General features: G+C 27.2%; 1 protein-coding gene across 2 annotated transcripts; it reads left to right on the top strand.

The window, feature by feature from the left end:
• The first annotated feature begins 418 nt into the window (after window positions 1–418).
• LOC148227717 (cysteine dioxygenase type 1) lies at window positions 419–22,518 on the top strand. Of its 2 annotated transcripts, none has more exons than XM_088202294.1 (6): window positions 419–536; window positions 14,160–14,402; window positions 15,575–15,721; window positions 16,738–16,820; window positions 22,004–22,173; window positions 22,252–22,518. In XM_088202294.1, the coding sequence occupies exons 1-6, from the start codon at window positions 508–510 to the stop codon at window positions 22,285–22,287; spliced, it is 708 nt and encodes a 235-aa protein (XP_088058420.1). In that variant the 5' UTR covers window positions 419–507; the 3' UTR covers window positions 22,288–22,518. The 2 variants fall into 2 exon arrangements, with proteins under 2 accessions (XP_088058420.1, XP_088058421.1); XM_088202295.1 differs by lacking the exon at window positions 419–536 and adding an exon at window positions 4,962–5,103.
• Window positions 22,519–23,043: the final 525 nt, after the last annotated feature.

A 23,043-nucleotide genomic window follows, 5' to 3' on the forward strand; every position in this document is an offset into this window, starting at 1 on the left:
CATTAACTGATTTTTGATGTGGTATAAAAACATAATAATAGCATAGTTCATCATTTCCGTACTTAAATTAAAGCGAATTTTGCTATATAAATCTACAAAAATAAACAAGAATAAATTAGATGACACTCCCAAAAGTATTTATTCACAATTTTTGACAATAAATATTATTTTTTGTTTTGAAAAAACTTATTCAAATAGTTATCGTTTTTTTAATAAGAAAAGAACATTAACATAAAACATCTGGTAACCATAGATTTGAGACCCTCTACAGTTCCATTTAATTTTACTAAAAATCGCGCTAGCGACTTCAATAAATATGGTAAAAATAAGATATTTTTGTAAATATTACGAAAATTAAACATTTATTCAGCGTTGCGATCCATGTTAAGAGACATTTCAGGCGCCGGCGTACTACTGATAGAAAAGTGAGGTTATAAATAAAGCTGGCTTTTACGACGCTTCGAAAATATCAGCTTTCCCCGCTCCTGCATAGCCACAAACATCAAGATGAGACTAGAAGAGCTAAATTGTCTTATGTGAGTATTAAATTGCATAACAAACATAATTTTAATATTCTAAATCGATTTTGACGTTTCTGTAACGTAATTGTAAAAACTGAACACCTGCTGCCATCTAACAGCGAATAGAAAAAATATTTTAATTTGTAAAGTTAATTAGTTTTACTATTTGTCTATAGATAAGGGAAAAAATGTTTATAAATATATTTGTCAACGTTGTCTATTTAACTAAATAATTGAGTTTAACCACAATGTAAGGAAATCATATTAGTTATTTTTATTTAGGGGAATTCCAATTGTTCTAATTTCAGTGTATGCACACATTCAGTTCAAGTAGTTAGAAAGGTTTTTAGAACTGTTTTGTTTTTAAGTAATAAATTATTTGTAGCTATACTGATTTTCTTCAATTAAAATGAGTCAAATAGCTCGTAAATATAAAAATACACTTATCTTACATAAATTTACATATTGAAACGAGTAATGAGTAGCCCATATGTACCAAATATATATTTTTGTCGTCTAATTTTAGCTTGTAAATGTGTGAACCGTTATTCACGTGAATTTTTATTTATCGACAATTTTACGGCCCGCATACATGACCTGCTAACTTGATAAAATATTTATGAAATCGTTTGTAAATGATGTGATTGAATTTTCAACAAAAAATACTACAGCACTTGTAGAAACTATGCAACAAAGGATAATACATAGTTTCATTGTTTGAGTAATTTTATATTTTTATAAGTAGTAATAATATTTTAATAAGTAATTACGAATTTATACGTATATTATGTATACTATAGTTTCTAAGAAAAAAAATCACATTTTATTTTATTGCCACTCTTAAATAACACAGAAAAATGTTTTATAAGTAAAATATTTAAACAAGTAGATACTTATTATTAAACTATTTATTTTATTTTGTATTTCAGATATACTGGCATTCAATTATTATAAAATAAAATTACAATATATGCAATTTAATTATCAATAGCAGGAAACATATGTATATAGGAAGTTATAATATTTATAAACATGTCTTGAAATAAATACTCTATATATAGTGATTATAATATGAAAAACTGATTTATCATTTCCTTTTGGTTAACTTCATTGTTAATTAAAAAAATAATCAATATGCTAACAAAACCGATGTTTAAAAAGGATGGGATCATTTTAATCTGAACTAATTATAACTACGTTTTTACCACATATTTGCTAATTGATTTCCTTGAAACGCTCAATGACACATCAGTAGAGCTTGTTTTTAAGCTAATATGTTTTCTAAGACCATATAGATAATGTGAATGAACGTGCTTGTTGCTTGGCATAATTTACGTAATCTTATAAAGCTATTTAATAATTTATAAATTATACAAATGTCAACAATTCACGACTGTAATACATATGTATTACATTTATTAATTAAATGAAAATGTACGTAGAACAATTGTCGCGATTTACAAATAATATCCTTAATTGTGCATTTCCGAAATTGGTGATGAAGTCATGTTAAATAATGACTTCAGTTTTAATCGGGGAAAACATGGGAATTTCTCTTGTGTATTAGTGTGTAAAAAATTATCTTTCATGTTGAAGAGGAATTGATGTATTTTATAATAATTGATGGAATTGGCTTTTAAATAAAAATGTATGTTCAATTTAAATGCCTGAGAATAAATTAACATTAATATGTTTTTTTTCAACTCGAAGAAAGTCTCTTGAACTATGAATTCTATGACGGTTTAATTTTTACAATAAATGTATGTTATTCATTTTCTATTTATAATCGTAAGCATAAATAATATAATAAACGGTTGCATCCATAAATCTTATCTGTACACTGATTAATTTAACTAAAACACATTTTAATCTGCATTAATATCAAATTTTCTTGCGAATTGTTTAAAAATTTAAGCTAGATACTATCAAAATTTCACGGAACGAAGTAAATAAGTCAATTACCTGACGATTACGTAGAATAAGATAAATTCATCAGTTTTTTGTTAATTTAAATTGGCAAAACGTTATCTGATTAGCAAAACAGATAACTTTTTGACAATTTTGCGATTATGTAAAAAAACATGCAATAAAAAAATTCCACTATATCGTATAAACTAATCTTTATAACAGTTCAAATTAAATATAATTAAGTATATTAGGTTACTCAAACATAGGTTAAACTATACTCTAATTATACAAAAGTATAATTAACTATTCATAAATGAAATATCATGATAAAAAACTTCTATAAATAAATAATATATAAAGTCAAAATTTATTTATAAAATACAATCATAAAATATTAAAAATTAATATTGTACATAATAAAACATTTTTTTTATTTTCTCAGATATAAATTGTACAAGTATAAATAGTTGAAGTGTCTAGAAATTGAATTAAATAGAATAGCTTCAACTATTTTTTAACTATTTATTTTTATTATTATACAGTATTGATAGTTCATAAAATAACATTAGTAAAATATCGATTTAAAATTATAAAATATAATTGGGCAAAAGAAGATCAATAAAACTTTTTAGAACTGATGTTTACGAAAAAAGAAAAATACCAAAATAAAGTTCAATTTAAGTTATTTATAAAAAATAATAATATTAAATATACAGTAGCATTTTTAGAACATGGCAGCTGTTTTTTTCCAAAAAAAATACATTGAAAGTTAATCGATACTTTTTACATACTGATATTTCATGAAAGTCTAATGATAACAAAAAATAAAAACAGAAAAGTACAGACAAATTCTAGTTTGATCATTTTAGGTAGATAATACCATTGTAATGCACACGGAAACCGTTTCAAAAAAGTACCTAAAAATTTGATAAAAAAACATAACTATAAAAAATAATTAGAAATAATTATATTTAGCAAATTTAAAAAAAAAAAAAATTTTATGTATTAAAAATTTTATTTTTCATAATAAAAATAGGCATTTTCATTAATTAACCACAGAAAATAAAATGCTTTTTATATACAGATTTTGGATGTACGAAAAATAAAAAAAATAAAATTAGAGTCTAATTTAAAGATTTTCTATCGACCAGTGATTATAAATACATAGTACTGTTGTAATAGACACGGCAACTGTTTTAAAAATGTACGTTGAAAATCTTACGCACTTTTTATTGAAATTTAATATAGTAGGCCAAAATCTGTTTTTTTTTTAATAATAAATGGAAAAAGAGTACGTACTTTTTGCTGATATTTAATAAACCTTCAATGATATTAAAAAAAAAAAACATAAAAAATATAGAGCAATTCCAATCCTTGATATTTATAATGGATACTGAAGCTGTTTTTTTTTTTAAAATGCAAGATATTTAATATTTAAATAAATCCGCTTAAAAAAATCAAACCTAGCAATAATTTACATTGCTATTTGAGACTTGTTATAAAAAGTAATATTAAAAAAAAATGTTTTTTTTTCATGTCATTTTTATCAAATACCCACAAAAAAATGTACTTTTTATACTGATTTTTCATAAACTGTTATTAATAACAAAAATAAATAGTCCCATTCAAATACTTTGTATCAATCAATGATTATTAATATATAGTACTATTGTAATGGACACGGCAACTGTTTTAAAAAGTACATCAAAAATCTCACTTTCTTTTTATTGATATCCGATATAAATAAAAAATATAGTGATATATGCTATAAACAATGCATATAAAAAGGACTATTCATGATTCTTTAATGCTAACAAATCATTTCTTGACCATTTCTAAACACAATAAAATTTGTTAAGAAATGTTTTTTAAAAAAGTTTGTGGGTCGGTGAAACACTTTTAATATCGCTTGTGAACACATCTGGCACGCGCCAAGTCAAGAACGAACTGAATTCGGAGAAATATTGTGTCAAATTTTAACGTCATTCTTAAATTCGGGTCAAAATATTTCGTTATACTGAGATTATTCTTCGTTACAATGAAAACATTTTGTTTGAAATCTTTCGGGAACAAATTGAAGATTCGTTATACTGGGAATTTCGTTATTTCGGTATTCGTTACAAAGAGATTTCATTGCATATTTTTTTTACTAAAATCGCAATTTCAAAATTTTCTTAGCTAAACTAGTTTCTCGAAAGTTTATATTAGAAAAAAATTCTACAGAAAGTTGTTGATATAAATAAATATAAATATTCTTAAGCTTTTCCAAGATTAAATTTAAAAAAATATTATTATAAATAAAATTAAATGTACATTAACAAAGTATATATCATCCCTTAATATTATTGTAAACATTACTAGGCAATATTAGCTACGCCGTAGTTTCCACAGATCCCATTTCTAAATCTCACCAATAAACCAATTGACAATAAACAATGTGTGTACTTTATTTTATAAAATAAACACAAAACATGCGACGCGATTGGTCAGAGAAGGTCCGCCCCTCCAGCGGCTACGTATAAGTAAAATCGAGCCACAACTCGTATCAAACTCGTCCTAGTTGCCTCCACAAGTGGTTGTGTTGTTGACCTTAACCAAATAGCTCGACACGCACCCCTATCGACGAATAAATCGCTACCCCATTGTGCAATCATCTCTCGATCACACCGCAGGGGTGAGTTTCACCTACTTAACTTTCTAACAATTTTCTAATTTCACTCATATAACGAACGATTTCGCGACCGACGTTTATATAATTAGAAAAATATGCGATCTATTATGCATAACTTGATTTTTGCTAAATTACTGTTTACGACAAACGCGAGTAATTAATGTCAATAGCTGTCACAATATTTACATCATTTATCGGGGGCACTTATTATTTGCTTTATGTAAATTTAATATGCAAGTAAAAGTTAAGCATAACTATGTTATTATCTTATGTTTGCTATTTTATTTTTTTTCGATATGAACTCTGATTTAAAAATAAGATTAGCTTAAACATATTTGTATAAGTTTGTGTACTTATCTAAGTATTTCGAAATGATTTATCATCATTTTCATTTCAATTACATTTTATGATAAGATCCCTTCGCGACAATATATGGAAAATGCGGCTGAGATATTCATCTCATCTTAAAAAATCTTTATATGCAACGTAATAGAAGAAATATAATTAAGATAAAAATACACACACAATTTAACCGAATACTCTATCTATAATTACAAATAGATATTAACTGAAATTTGTTTACTATTTTTTTGAGATTATATTTTAGAGACATAACACACGTGATATTAGTAGTTGAATATGAGCATTATGATTTTTATATAAATTTAAATAGAAATACCATATATTACTAAAGGTTTCAACGGTTTTTGTTACTGTGATAAATGTTGTAGTTTTAATGAGAATCCATTAAATTTTTCTAAAAAAAATATTTTAAAATTAAAATTAAAACATTTTTCCTTAAATAACAAGTTATGTATGACATACAATATAACGGGTTTCGTTTACACGATAACTGCCGTAGTTATCAGATTTTTTAACTTTTCTAAAGAATTCACTTCGTTCAAAAATTATATCTAAATTAAGTTTGTTAGCTAATTTAATTTTTTATTTTGTTTCAAAATTTCAGCTTTTTAAAAAATGTAAAGTGTAGGTTAAAAATGTTTTATAATATATTTATAAACTAAGAAAAAATATTAGGTATATGTTAAAATTGACAAAATACTTTTAAACATTTTAAAGAATATACTTGAATCTTACTTTTGCCAAACGGAATTTTTATATTTATAATAATTCAAATTGCTTTAATACTGAGAAGAGATATGAAGAAAAATTAAAATAAAATAAGTTCAAGATTTAATTTTTGCACAAAAATTCACTGTATTTTTGTAAAAATTATGCAATATTATAATTTTGAATTTTGTTGTAATAAGATATATTATTCTGGTTTTTGAATACAACATAATAAAAAACGCTGTTTAAGTTGCTTATAAAATTAATACTTTTTAATAACTAGCTGAATTTTAATGATTTTCTCAGTAAAGTAAAGGTACATACTTATGTTTAATTAGTGATATTAAAATTAATTTATATCGTTATTTTTATGTACAAAAATCATGGTTAAAACATGTGCTTACATTTTTAAGTACCATTATTTTTCTTAATTTAAAAATTTCATTTGAATTTGAATTTAAAAAATATATTTTATAGATTTTTTGGTATGATGGTATTTTTTTTTTAAATTTCAAAAATAAATTTAAATCACGAATGAAATATTTTTTTTGTATATTTTTATTTGAAATCAGATATATTATATTTTCTCTCTCTGGAAAAGCACTTTTTTTTTTAATATTTCAAAGTAACGAATTTTAAATTCATCTTATAATGGTTATGAACGTTGCTTTAATTTATAAAATATATTTATTTTTAAATCATTAACTGAGTTTTAATGATTTTTTAGTAAATGTAACAGATTTTAGTAGAAACATATGTTAAAACCATAGCATATTTTTTTTTTAATTTACATAAATAAACAAAAAAAATTAAAATTATATTTTAAAGAAATGTTTTTTTTTTTAAATCAAATAACTTGTTTTATATAATATACACTTTTTACTGTTTTACTTTTCTCTTGAAAAATAAATATTATTTCAAACAAAACTATTTTGAAAAAATCTTTGCATTTAAAAAAAAAAAATTAAAAAAAAAAAAATATTATCTAAAAAGCAGTGATTGGGCGTTTGGCATTTTTTTTAGAATTTTACTTGCAAACAAATATTCCGTACATCTTTAAAATGATACTAAAAAACATACATTTAAACTATATGACCAATAATTCATGTTCATCCATTGGAGACCAAAAGTTTTTACTTCTACACTACACTTTTTTGAACACAATTTTTTTTATTTCTACATCACTAAAAAGTTCCAGTAACGATAACTAGATAAGTTCGAAAGACTTATCCTCATTAGTCGTTTCTTAAAATTGTCAAAATTGAGGAGGCTGACTAGATATTGCAGTGATTTAAATATAAATACTTTTATGCTGTTTTTTTTAAAAATATTTATATTGGGATAATATATCCAAAAATTAAAACAAAACAGAGAAATAATTTATTCAATAATTTTTTTTTTTAGTTTTCTTATAACAAATACAGTAATATAAAACACAAGTAATTTTAAGTATGGAGCTGTATTAAATATATATTTTAACTAAGATTATTTTATATATATTTTTTTGCCATACGGAATTTTCATATTTATAATAATTTAAATTGCTATAATAATAAGAAACGAGTGAACATTTTTATGAAGAAATAAAAATAAAATAGATTCAAGGTTCAATTTTTGAAAAAAGACGAAAATTCACTGTAGTTTTTTAAAAATTTTGTAATACTCTAAATTTGTACCTGAGTACATATTTTTTGTAATAAGATATATTATTCTGGTTTTTTGTATATAACAGAATGAAAAATGTAGTTTAGGTTTTAACTATTTTAATCCGTTTTAAAAAGTCATTATTAATGTATAATAAAAGTACATACTTATGTTTATTTATTGCTATTAAAAATAACTAATATCGTTATTTATATATAAAATAAAATTCGCTCGATTTTAAAGAATTTACATTTTTATTAAATTTATTAAGAAATACTGTTATTTTTTTATAGAACAGATTTTTTTACAATACATTTTATTTAAATATATGAAAAGAGAAAATGGATTTTTAATAAACAGCATAGAAAAATAGTTTTAATTAGCATTTTTAAAAACAAAAAATACTGAAATAATACATTCAAACTGATATTTTAAAGAAATACATATTTTAGAAAGAAATCTTGTTTTTAAAATTACTGTACTGTATTTAGTAAAATAACATATGTAAATTTAAATCATTGAGTATATTTTTAAAATTTTTAAATTTACAAAAAAACGACAAGAAAATTGAATTAAAATTTGCATTTTAATAAATAATAAAATACAGAAATAATACATTTAGATCGATATTTTAAGGACTTATTTTTGATAATAATATTATTACTTTTTCGTTAAAATGGCATTTAAAAATATTTAAAATTTTATGTTTATTTAGATTATGTTTTTTTCCATCATCAATTGCATTTTAATTATGTTATTTACAAATTAATACTGTTATCTTTTAATAGTTATATAAATATATATATTTTTTTCAGTATCATTAACTGGATCTAATATAATTTTCCAGTATATGTTTATAATTGCGTGGTATAAATATTTATTTATACATATGTATTTCAATGCAATTAATTTATATAAAGAGGGTTTCATTCAAAATATTGTAAGAGAGATCTAATTCCATTATGTGTAAGAATTGAAGATTATATGATATTTTAAACGCGGCGATTGTGTGTTAAAATAAAATAATTATTCGTACTAAAAAAATCTATTAATATATTTATGACTAATTGACAAACTAAAAACTTGTATATAAATATACAAATATAAGTCGATATCATAAAAAGCTAACTAAAGTGAAATTATAATAAGCTAAGCAGTTTTCATTATCAATTTTCGTTTTATCAAAAAAATAATATAATTTATCTTTAACAATTTTGACTTGCCAATTACTTTACGCTTTACTTATCAATTTATATATGCCAATATTGTGCTATAATCTATAAATTAATTTCAGTTAATACGGTTCTAGATATACTTCCTGTAGATAACTAGATAAAATGTGTACTTCCTTTCTCCACAATCGTTCCTTCATCCTCGTCGATAAGAAGAATTTTTACAAAAAAGCAAAAAAATAAGCCAAAACCTACCAAACGGGTGTTTGCCAATACAACATAAATGTATCTTGTCGAGTCGCTGTTTATTGAACGACATTCCATTTTTTCACTCTTCGCTTCTATACAAAATCATTTCTATAGAGGATTTCCCACTTTTCTTCGCGTACGTGACAGTAAATACAACAAACTTTAATACATGCAATTAAGATAATATATTGCTAAAATAACATTATTTACATATCGTAAAATATTTAATTTCATTTAATAAACAATTTGTCGTTAAAAATGAGAATAAGTTTGACGTACGTCGTCCCCTGATATTATGTCATATTTTTTTGGCCTAATGACCTTCTTAACTAATGACGAAGTTAATCATATGAAACTGTATTACGATATAATAAATTCTTAGATTATTCATTGCTTTAAAGTGAACCAATGCCACAATACGCACATTTAATAATAGATAATACACAGAGGTTAAATGTTAAAACGTGTCATTTAAATAACTAGATTTGTTAACAATTCTTAACAAAATTGATGTCGCACAAAAAAACAAATTGTTGAATTGTATCTTCATAATTTACTTTATTTAAATAAATTATTTTTTCATTGGTTCTCAAACTATGTTAAAAATATTTGCATATCTGTATGTCTTGTATCCATATATTATAAGGAAGGATCCAGTAGTCTCCGAAGAGGGTTAAATTCTGGATTCCGGATGTAGAGGTGAATCAGGATTTAGCGTGAAGAGAGAAGCGGTTGCATCTGTCATTGATCGGCGACTCCTCTTTGTTTCGAGTTCATTGTTTTAAGTTCTTGAGATCATTTGGGTCCGATATATCCGTTTTGCACACATTCTCCCCCAAACTGGAAAATATAATGCTCGCCTACATTTTGCTACAATGGCCACTTACAGAGAACTAGTGGTGTAATTGAATTATTTTGGAATGGATGCAAATTGCTTGAAATTTATGACACCTGTATTTCTAAAATCAACCCCAAAGTTATATTGATGCAATATATAGTTGCACTTATCAATTGAAAAGATTCCAAATGGCTATTGTGTGCATCCATCTATTGTCACCTACGGTCTGAACTCTTGAAATTTACGCCAAAATTTGTATTAATATTTCATAATTTCTTATTTAAATCCAATTTTGATTTAATGAACGATTTTATTCTCTTCGGCAGAAAGCCTAAGCTAAAGCTCCATTAGATGTATCGGATCAGTGATCCCACGTATTTATTTTCCATTCCTTTTGATTTTTATTTGATGATTACTAATAAACCTTAATTTGATGAAGAGTATGCTGTCATTAAAACTTCACACAAATAATAAAGCAATATTTTGCTTAATGCTCTCCAAAGCATTACAATATTTATGACGTACATATGTACATATCCTAAAAGACAAAAGTCAATGCACAGTGCGACTGGTTAATTTTCATATATCCGCATTCCACATTATGAAACTTTTTGTTACTCAATACACAAATACAATATAATATAAATGCTTATGCTAGACATCAGAATGACTTATCGCAGTTATTTGATAAAATGTTATTGTACTACGATGTATATATTTCAATTGGGGTGCGCCCAGCAATCACATTATCATTTCAGTGCATATTCTTACTGAAGAGTTATAGTTTCTACATAGTTTTAGTTCAGTTTCAATTACCTAATAATATTACTTATATTAGTTCCTGTATATTAATTCATTCACACTTACTTAAGTTACTGATGAAAATATTAGTAAAATATTTTGTATTTTGCAAATATTATTCATTAAAAAAAATAATATAGTATATAGTGTCTCCTTGTCGTACATTTGTCATTCTGAAAATACTGAAATTTTTCTTTAGAAATATTCTTTTCTTATCATATGATTATAGTATCTATTGTGTTGCAGTTTCTAGACCATGGATTATCTTACCTGCTTATCTATGTATTCAGCTTTAAATAACGTTGTCCTTCTTATAAATTTTTTTCACAAACTTATACATACACACATATGCACATACATATATATTAACTAGTATTTATATAAGTATATTTTTTATTATTCCTCCTATACGATTTTTATTTGTGCGTTTTCATATGATTAATTACTTTCTTATGTATGTCTAAATCAAACATGGTGTTTCTCTTTTTATGCTATCATACGCAATCTACATTATCGTTAATATTCCTAAGTTTCATCCATTCTTTATAAAAAGTCTTTATAAAAAACATAAAACATCGAATCTAGCCCGAAAATATTTCAGTGAAATCATATCGAAATAAATTTTCACCGGTAGATATATATTTTCAGCCAACTCATTTCTCAGGTGAAAATAAGCAGAAGAAGTACAGACAGACGTCGCATCTCACATATTGCCCCAATGATAGTCTGCATTTCGGTATTTTATTTTTTTTAAATATTATACATATCCTTACAGATATTACTACGAACTTTTGTATAAGAGAGTATTGGTCAAAGTGTATCCAAACCGAATTTTGGTCAATAGAAGGGCGCAAAAACAATTATCACTTCTCAGAAGTCAAAAATCCACGTCAAAAGCAATAAAATCGTGTCGGCGCCGTCGCAGTGGGAACGCTCGGTAACGAGCGTTCCCACTGCGACGGCGACGGCACGATTTTATTGCTTTTGACGTGGATTTTTGACTTCTGAGAAGGGATAATTGTTTTTTGCGCTCTTCTATTGAGTAAAATTCGGTTTAGACGTACTTAATTTAATTCTCACTTATTGTAAGTCGTAATATTATTATAAAAAATCTTAATATAAATACTGGATAACCGAGCGTTCCCAGTGCAACGGTAACCGCAAAATTTTATTGCTTTTGACGTGGATTTTAAACTAGGATAAACCTTGAATTTTCCTAGAAAAATGTATGTCATTTATTGAAAAATACTATAAAACTATTCCCCCCCCCCTGGAAAAAGTTGTAATGACGTCTTTGCCCCTTTGTCCTGTACCAATGCGGTGTTCGCGAACATATATGGCACGCGAATCTGACGTCTATATGAATTCATACTAATAATTGATATGACAGCTTTTATGACATATTATATACCAGAACGATAAACCAGTGGAATAATCTATGACCTGAAATACTTTGTTTGCATTACATATGAATCCTAATGTTTTTAATTTTGTATTGTTTCTGAAGATCAGAATTAGGTTTTTCTAGATTTTCCTATTCTCATGGATGAATATCATAATGAATAATTAAAATTAATATACTGATATATATAATACCTTTAAGCTATAATAATATATATATGTCAGTAATTTACTGGTGTTTTTCTATTTACCATTCTTACCCCATTGTACCGCATTAGAACGGAGACTAATAATAAATTAATGATAATATGCTTCAAGCGCTTAATTATTGTTTTTATCATATTCCTAATTTTATTATATTTATTTATTAATAAAAATCTGGTCAACGGTGAATTGACCCGCACGTACACCAAATTCACCACCTTTCCGCCCTGCATCAAAGCGATGTTCGCGAACACACATGCTAACCTGCTGTCAAAATATATTAAACCTATCACGAATATTTTGGACAAGAGCTTCAATGTCATATTAAACAGTGATATGCTGCTGTAAATAATAAAGATATCATCTACATCAACTGCGTAAAAAATCAACTATATATTAAGCATTTCTTCCATAACCTCAATCTACAGCTTTCTTTGGTTATAAAAAGAAATTGATTTATCTCTGTGAAGGGATGGCATAAGTTTTGAACATTGTGATATTTATTTTTATTTGAAATTTTGTGTGAAAAAATTGAGATATAATTAAACAAGAAACGTGACCATTTGCGATATTTACCAATAAACTCTTATTTTCCTGTAGTGCTAATTGGACACGCAGTGCAATTTTTATAATAAAAAAATGTTTTTTAATAAACTCTTAACACAGTTTATAAAAAAAGACTTAAATTAATATACTTTATACTTCTTATTTTAAATATAAAAAAAAAATTGTTAAATTCTTTTGTCATTTAAAGAAAATTTGTTAAACGTTGCTGGATTATTACAATTTCAAAACTAGTGAAGACACCACTGTGCAAATTTCAATAACTAGTTAGATACTACATAGCAGGCCTGTGGAGTCGGACTCGGAATCGTAAAAAATCGACCGACTCCGACTCCTTTTTAACCCTTTCCACCCCGACCAATATTTTTTTAATTGTTCGTCGTGCGCCATGCGTTTTTATGTCGGTAATATGAAGTAAACAAAAGTTATTATGCACTTAATCAAATCCGACCGGCCGGCGTGGTCACACGTAATAACATACACTGGCGCGGCACTAATCCTAAGAAATATTATTATGATTATTATTTCTTTTTTGTTGTTATTTACATGAAAAATAAATAAATATAAATTTAATATCTAATCGAAATTTTTAAATTTCGATAAGACACAGTGGTGTCTTCACTAATTTTGAAATTGTAATGATCCACCAACGCTTAACCAAGTTTCTTTAAATATCAGTTCAAAGTCGAACTTTGCCGCTATATATAATTCATTGCTTAAACGTATACTGAAACATACAGCTTATTAAATACTATGAAAGCAAAACTTTTATACGGTGAGCTCCGGCGTCATGAATCTATCTTCATCTCCATCATGAGCTGTTACGCAATGCAGCTATCTATAAAATCTATTTAATGATATCCAAGTCACAGGTACGTACTGGTGTTTTAATGTATTATATTTAGGAAGTATTATTAAAGCGTTCGTATATTTTTTATGATATTTTTTGCCACATTTATTTCTGCTTTAATGCTTATTCGCTGACGTGTCGTAGTATATTATGTACACGTTCAGTTTTATGATAACAAGATTGACACGATGTGCAACAATGTCATGTTTTTTATGTACATTTTTACATCTGAAACCGTCACGTTAACGTGAAAACGTTATTGCAGCAACGAACTAAGTCGCACTTCAGCCACCACCAGAAGGCCGAAGATGGACATAATAGAGATACCTACCAACGACCAGACCATGGCCATTCCGGGCAAGGTGTCTAGTCTCGAAGAGCTGATACAAGTGCTACACAAGATCTTCAAATCGGAGAGAATCAACGTGGAGCAAGTCAAAGAGCTCTTGTTCAACTACAAATCCAAAGAGTCCGAGTGGAAGAAATACGCCAAGTTCGACAGATACAAGTAAGATTATTTTTTACTTACTTAAACCATTACCGCTTGGATGAAGATTAGAGTTTTGTGCTCCCGTAAAATTAACGTCTGACGCGTCTCTAACCTTAAAATTTGTGGCAGCGGTTGTTGAAATTTGTTGTCCCACTACAAAGTCTGAAGCAGTCGATTATAACATATTCTAGTTGGGTACAACGAGAATTCCCATATTTATTTTATTGCTCATATATATTTTAGATCAGTAATTGCCAACCTTTCGGACTATAAATTAATTTAATAATAAAATAAATCACATTTCTGACGTAATTATATTGAAATTTTTATTATTAAATATTAATTTATTACTTGTGAGAATCCTGTTATCCCGCACGTGATAAGTGCAGGTGTATTGAATAGCCAAAATTTATCTTAATTATGTTAAGTAATCACAGGATTCAAAAGTATTGTAAATTGTCCGGGATTCGATTCTCTTTCTGCCTCGTTATTAGTTGTTCGATAAAAGGAATGCACAGACGCAGGTAGTGGCACAGGGTAAAACATAGAATTGTGATTCACGTTGTTAATAATGGTTTTATTAACTTACATATCCTCAAATTTATTTAACAAAACTATAGCGAAATAGTGTAAATGCGACACACTTAGTTGTAAAAAGTTCAACTTTATATGTGATATAACTATACTACATGTAGATCGTGTAAATGTTCTACGATTATATAATATGAACAAAGTTCACAGTATTTTAGAGTATATACTAAACCTTGTACCAATTATACTGGTGTTTTTTTATGTTAAGCTCTAGCGGATTCAACCTTATACGATAAAATTTCCCTTATAGTCACTTTTAAAATGTGGTGTTCAGTCCAATGCAAAATCGCTTATTTTTCCTGCTGGATTGGAATAACAATAGGTTACTTGTTAAAACGATTGGGATTTACTGATTCAGTAGCATTATTTAATAAGATATATTAATACTTCGCAACAGGATCGACTCGTGGAACCTGTTCTTTGACCTTGTAGATTTTTAGACAACACACAAACACATATTAGATCCTTGCTAAAAAAACGTTATTGTGAGCACGTAGATAACAAGTTCTCTCATGCTATATTATAATAACATTTATGGAACTAGCTTGATTTTAATTTGTTTGTGTAACAGTATTGATGTTGTTGAATGTTTATGATAGATACACGAGAAACTTGGTCGACGCTGGAAACGGAGCCTTCAATTTGATCATTCTTTGTTGGGGAGAAGGACACGCCTCTCCAATACATGACCACGCCGATGCCCATTGCTTCATGAAGATGCTTAAAGGAGAATTGCAAGAAATAAAGTAAGTATGCATTCGACTTTTTAATGACTTGTTTCAGTATAAAATAAACTATTATTAAAACTAAATGTAAGAAAAAACAGAAAATATAACAAGTCTAAGTAGCAAAAACAATCATAGGATCGAATAAAATAATGTAATGAAATTTATCATTAGTATGCTATTATGCAAAAATAAATGGGGCTGTTAATAGTATCATAACTTTAGAAATAAAGTGCTACAAAAATGATTACTAATAATATATTTTGTCATTTACATAGGATTAAATGCGATTAACGATAAGCAATGAAACACATTTCTAAAAATAGTTCTTGTAAATATATGGTCAGCCAACCTGTTTAACCAGCATATTTCAAAGTGACGATTAATAAAAAATGTTAAAAATGAATAAATACATGCTTTATTCCCATACAGGTAACTTACGGCTCGCGGGCCGGTCATAATAGAATTTCCACAAATTATGCTCAAAAATTTGACGCCGCGTTTCCAAACTAGTCTTGATTTTTTTATTTATTAAAAATGATCTTTAGAGTACTAACATATAGAAAAATCATGAAAAATAACAAAAAATATGATAAATTATTTCCTTCATTTTGCTTTGTAGGTAAAGAAATGTTTAAATAAAAAGTTGGTCATATAATTTAATTTGTAAATGTTGCAAATATTACATTAAATCCTCATTAACTGTATACCCAAATAGAAATAAGAATAATAATGTGCCTAGTTAACCTAACCCTAAACATAAAACTATTTTATACATTTTGAAATTAAGATTTATCTGCTTTACATAATTCATAATATATTATGGCTAATATATTATTAATAAACATTTTAGCAGTGATTTATCATACGTATAGTTAACACGCCACAATAAATTCAGTAGATATTATTGTTATTTTGAAAAATAATCTTCGCAGAGCGATACAATCGTATGCTTGTTTTTATAGCACATGCCCCTTTATTTTATCTTGAAACGATGTCTATCGAAAGATGATTTTTCTTAAAACTTTGTGTTTCAGGTACAATTGGCCAGAAGGGGAAAACGACATGGAAGAATGTGGCAGAACCAGGATCGGAGTGGACGAAGTTTGCTACATTAACGGTAAGTTTTTTTCTGTTCAGTTATTTAGGAGAAGTAATCGCGAGTTCCTTTCGCAATGTTCCCAACAGTCGCAGTTATAATTGCGACGTCCGTCAAGAAACCGGTCGATGAAAAACGAGATCAGATAATGTGCAACGTAAACCAGATAAAATGTTTGCTTTTAATTTTGATTTATTACATTATTGCATGAGGTTTAGTTCGTTTATTGCCATGTTTTGTTTGAAGCGTAACAAACAATTGCAAAGTTGTGCTGTTATTTGTTTTTGAATAAAGACTGGCAAATAGTGACGATTGTTATTTGGTATTGAGACGCCAGATTGATGACGATGGTCGATGCGTGTTCGCTTATGGCCACCGTTGATCCACAAAAAACAGGGTTCGCGAACATATTCGTGAGCACTATTGATAAAAAATAGATGCGCGCACAAAAATATTAATTATTAAATATTCTTCAAAAATATTAGAAGGTTGAATTGAAGAGTTTTTCTTTTATATTTATTTATTGGAAATATGAAAATCATGACTTTGACAGATTTTTCCAATGCGTCATAATGCTTTTATTTATATAAATATTTTATACACACATGTAGTATAAAATAGATCCTTCTTCGCACGTGAATATTTTAGGTTCTTATGGAGACGCAATTTAGTTTTTTAAATTCTACAAAAACATTTATTTAATTAATACCTGCCAGATACATTGCATTTTCACTGGTAAAAAATATACCTACCAGTGAAAATGTATTCCGATGTGATTTCACTGAAATGACATACTTTAAAAAATATTTTCTGGATAGACTCGAAACTGTTATTTTTAGATTTGATTTTGAAGGATAACCCAAAAATTTCCGATTTAGAATCAGGGACCCCAATTCAGCTTTTTACAAGGGGGGGAGGGCAAAGTTGCCCAGTCAATACTCGTTTTTTAATATTTCGATTTAATTAAGATTCAAAGTATTTCATTAAATGACTAAATTTAAGGGGGGCAAATGCCCCTCCTCCTGCCTCTCCAAATGGCATCAATTCTATCAACACTTTATTTAAGTTAAAATTAAATTCGTAAAACTAGAACAATTGTGTAACTTCCCATTGTTTAATTATATGAAAAATACGTATTATGTGTATATTAAAATAAAAAAATCAATACAATTACTTTTAGAATGGATTTCTAATATAAAAAAATCAATAAAATTCCAAAATTATAATTATTATCAGTTTATGAATATCACTGAGCGTTGACTCAGAAATAAGCATTTAATAAATATTAAATGATTAACGAGGTCGAAGAATTTCGTATTGTGGCAACCCTGATTGGACGTAATGTTGACAACAATCAAATTGTGTCCGACTGTCGAACGATTGATGAGAAAACCGGTTAAAACTGGCGTAATTGCCGATAGGGCGCTCTAAATTAGAATCGGTCATGACGGCTAATTGCTTTGATTCACTTTCGAATGCAGTGCGAATTTGAATTAATGCGCCATAATGTTGCCACTATGTAAAATGCACACGTCATTGAACTAAAAAGGGGATATAGTTTAATTTTAATAATACATTATTTATAGTATCTCAGTTTATCAATGGAGTAGTAAAGTTGCCCCGTAACAACAAAATAAGATCAACGTGACAAATATTCGTTGTGTTGACCCCAGATTTAATGACACTATCTTGGCACATGCTTGGAAAACACTGATTGAACTGTCGATTGTCGATCGTATGCACTATCTATTGCTATTTTAATTGCGAGATTATATCTAATTCATAGCATATACAAGATTTGTTTATTATAATATTTTTTTAATTTTCTTAAATAAATATATTTGTTTTAATTGTCATCTCCTTCAAATAAGAAATATTTATGAAAAGCTAGATCGATGATTGATTTTTATTATCGTGTTTTTAAATATTATTCTATGGAGTTTAAGAACTACTGCTTTATAAATGGGTGACTAGGATCTATTTAAGAATGTATTCAATGTACTGTTCCTAAATTTTGCATTGATAAGACTATCTTGAAGTGAATATAATAGACCATTCATGTAAACGTCTTTCATATTTTTTTATACAGTCATACTTTTCCCCATAAGCAAAATTCCATGCACTTTATTGTTTTACGTATCACAGAGATTATGTGATTTGTTTTCGCTTTTTTTAGTGCGTCATTGTATTAACCTATCTATGTTTTGTTATTGTATAAATGCTATTTTCAAACAATTATATACAATATACATATGTATTTAGTCTTATTGAAGATAATACACATTTACTACAATAAGGTGACCAGATTTTCAAGAAATGTTTTGTTAAAAATATTTAGAACATTTTGTTAAAAAACAAAAAAAAAATACCAACCAAAATATTGATTTAGGTCAGTGTTGGTCAAACTTTTTATAAATTACATCCGAAATTAATATTTTTTTATATTATTAAAACAACAATTTTTTTACTGAAACTTTAAATTAATATGTTTTATAATGAACAATAGTTATTAAAAATATTTTATTTTTATATTAAATGTTATGTGTTTGATCGAATGTTGGTATTTTATTCCTACCGTTCCTGAACGGAGTACAATTTAACTTAAAAAATGTTATTTTTACAAGCAAATTTGCAGTCAGATAAAAGCTAATGACTAACTGATAATGCAGTATATAATTAACACATGTATATAGCGAAATGAGTTTCAGTTCCGTTCTTTCGAAGAAGCTCTGACGAGGATAATTGAGAACGAACCACGTTATCTTCTGAAACAAAGCCTCACTATGTTGACATGGATGTTAGTTAAGGTATTCGGCGCATGACTCTTGCAAGTTTGAAGAGGAACTTGATTTGAGGGAGGCAGATGGGGGCATTTGTCCCTCCCCCCTTGAATTTGGTCTGAAAACTCTATCATTTATTTAAATACCATGAATTTGAATTAAATTTATATATATATAAAAAAGTTTGTCTAGCCAAATTTTGCTCCTCATCTCTGGTAAAAGATAAAATGACATCCCTGATCCTAATCAGAAATTCTAGAGTTATCCCTGAAAAAAAATAAAAAAAAAACAGAATTAATCTCGAAAATATTTTTTAAAATATGTCGTTTCAGTGAAATCATACCGAAATATATTTTCACCGGTAGATATATATTTTTACCAGTGAAAATAACAACTTTTTTATACGTAGTAATATATGAGTAAATGGCAATAACTACTAACTAGACACTAGGCTAAGCTGGAATGCTATTTCCATTCCTCCCAGTGGCGAGTGAAGCATAAAATTAATTAGAACAGTCTTTAGGGAAAAATATCTCACTGCACAACCAATTGATTTTTTTAGTTTTCATTTTTAAAATAAAGTTTTTTAAGCGACGATGGCTTTCCGATGATGTATTAACTCACCGGACTGTTTTAGCTATATTTGTGGCAGTTATAGTGTAAAAAAACAACAAAAAAACATTTCATATTTTGTGGAAAAAGTATAAGTTGCTTACATGTAGTTTAAAATTTGTTCGATTTTTGTGGAAGAACTGAGGTAGTGGTTTCATAATAAAAAGCAATATTTTCGCTTTGGTATACCAATGGTTTGGACGGAGCCTAAAAATCATAGTAATGACGTCCTTTTATTGGTTTCGGAGTAGAGAAAAAGAGTTTGCTCCTTTTTTTCAAGAGGGTGATCTTGTTTTTTTGCAAATATATAGCTTTCAACATTGAATATAAACCTGACGATTGGAGCTTTTTATTGATTCATCAAAAATAAGTCTGAAAGCAGTACTCTTACAGAACGATAATAAGTATGCATCTTTGCCTGTGGGATATTTAGTTCATTTTAAAGAATGCTACGAAAATTTTGAGTTGATTCTTAAAAAACTTTCATATCCTGATCATATATGGACAATTTGTCTCGACGTAAAAGCAATATCAATTATACTTGTCAGCAGAGTGGTTACACCAAATTCCCATGTTTTCTGAGTGAATGGGACAGTCATGCTAGAGAGCAGCATTATATCAAAAGAGTATGGCCAATCAGAATTACATTACAGCCTGGAATCAAAAACATTGAGAGAGAATGTCTTATTGATCTGAAAAAAGATCTACTTACAACACTTCATGTTAATCTGATGAAACAATTTGTCAACGCTAGTCTAAAAGAATGAGAATGTTTTACATAAGTATATCTGTGACCAATTCCCTAGTTTGTCAGATATATGGTATTGATTAAATCTATAATAGTTTATATTACCTTTTAGATTTTCTTCGCTCGACATTAATTTAACGAAACATATGTATCAAACAGGCGCGGGCGGTGACATACTTTCCCTCTCGCTCGCTCGCGTGTGACGAGACGAGAGTGAGTGAGAGATAAGAGCATGAGATTCACATGTCTTTATTTCTCACTCACTCTCGTCTCGTCACGAATGTATGTTACCACCCACCCCTGGTATCAAATTATATATGAACATTTCTAAAACATATAATAAGGTCATAAGAGCAATATAATTTGTTTGTTATAATTAGTATTATAAGGGTAGTAAATTTAAGTGAAAATTAAGTTTAAATGCAAATGTGATATTATTTATTTTATTAACAGTGATGAAATATATTTTCAAATTCGTTATGCTACTAATTGAAACGTAAGATGAGTCAGTTTAGTGAGATATTCTATTACACAATTCATTGCAAGAATTTTTTTAAAAGCATGCTATTATATTTTATTGAACTGAATTCACTTAGCAACATAGCAAGATATCCTATCATTAAAAAAAAAAGTTAGTGAAAATGTTGTTATTTTCATTGATATACTTTTATTTAGTTCGTAGTGGAAAACAAAGACTTGGATTATACGATAAAAGACAATTATTAATGCAGGAGAGCACTTTTAAATCCTGCAATATCTGTTCACCATTAACTGCAAAACAATATCGTATTACTTGTAATCTTGTAACCAGTGGACATTTTATAAGTTTGTGTTAAAAATCAGTTTATTCTGGTTTATCATAATTTACAAAAAAAATATACATTGCATCTCACTGGAAATATTAAAGTTTATTTATTATATACGAAGGTTATCAAGTAGATAAAAGGAGTCATGTTTTTTTTTAAATATTGCTTTTATACGAACACTAACTGTGTTCAAGAACACAAAAACAAGAAATGAAAAGAGTTGATAATTTGGCATAATATGATTGTTTATCGTTCTAGATTCGATCGGTCTCCATCGAGTGGAGAATACTTCGAATTCAGACACAGCCGTGTCCTTGCACTTGTACTCGCCGCCGTTCGACTCGTGCCACATTTTTAATCATCAAACCGGGCAAAAGACCAGAGTTCCGGTGACGTTCTGGTCCAAATACGGAGAAGGAAGAGACAGGGTTAGTAATACACGAAATCTTCAACTATGTTGTAATATATTTAATGTATATGCATATAAACAATTTTCAATATTTCAGGAAGTACAAGACAGCAGACCGCCGGAGGACGTGTAAACTGTAAAAACATTTTTACAAAAGATATGACAAATATTAACATGTGGTACATATCACAATTGGTTTTAAACCGTTAAGTGCAATTACACGTGCCATACGCATATGATACATTATTCATATTATGTAAATTTATTGGAAAATGTATGCTTTTATTTTATATACTATTATTATATTTTTTAACTTATGAGATTCAACTAAATATATAACAATAAAAAAATATATTTATTGTCATTTGTTTTTTTTTAATGCGACTTTAAAATATGCACATATATAAAATATATTATAAACAACTTATATTGTATAAAGGCACAGATTTTTAATTCTAATGTAAATTAAGCTTATTTTTTTAAATTAAAAAGAATTGTGTACAACAGTTTTTAAATAATAAAATATCATAATTAGACAAAACGATTGAGATTGCCATATATTTATATTATATAAATTAAATAAATCAAAATTAAATTGTACGCATTGGTAAAATCATATTAATATTTCTTATACATATTAAATTTAATTTAATACGCACATTAATACTGGCTTCAATTAATATTATAATCAAAGGTATCATTTTTTAACTAGGAGCAGTCATATAGTTGTATTTATGCATCTTTTAATTAGACAATATTAATATAAAAAATATATAATATTATACAAAAGTACAATATATTAATGGTGAATAAATAAATAAACTCAAGACACGTTTTACTTGTGAGGATTCTTACATTATACTTTGTTAAATTAAAGATTAAAGGGTGT

The sequence above is a fragment of the Plectrocnemia conspersa genome, unplaced genomic scaffold (assembly GCF_051122295.1).
Source record: "Plectrocnemia conspersa isolate PC_06_02 unplaced genomic scaffold, ASM5112229v1 ptg000013l, whole genome shotgun sequence".
NCBI lineage: Eukaryota > Metazoa > Arthropoda > Insecta > Trichoptera > Polycentropodidae > Plectrocnemia > Plectrocnemia conspersa.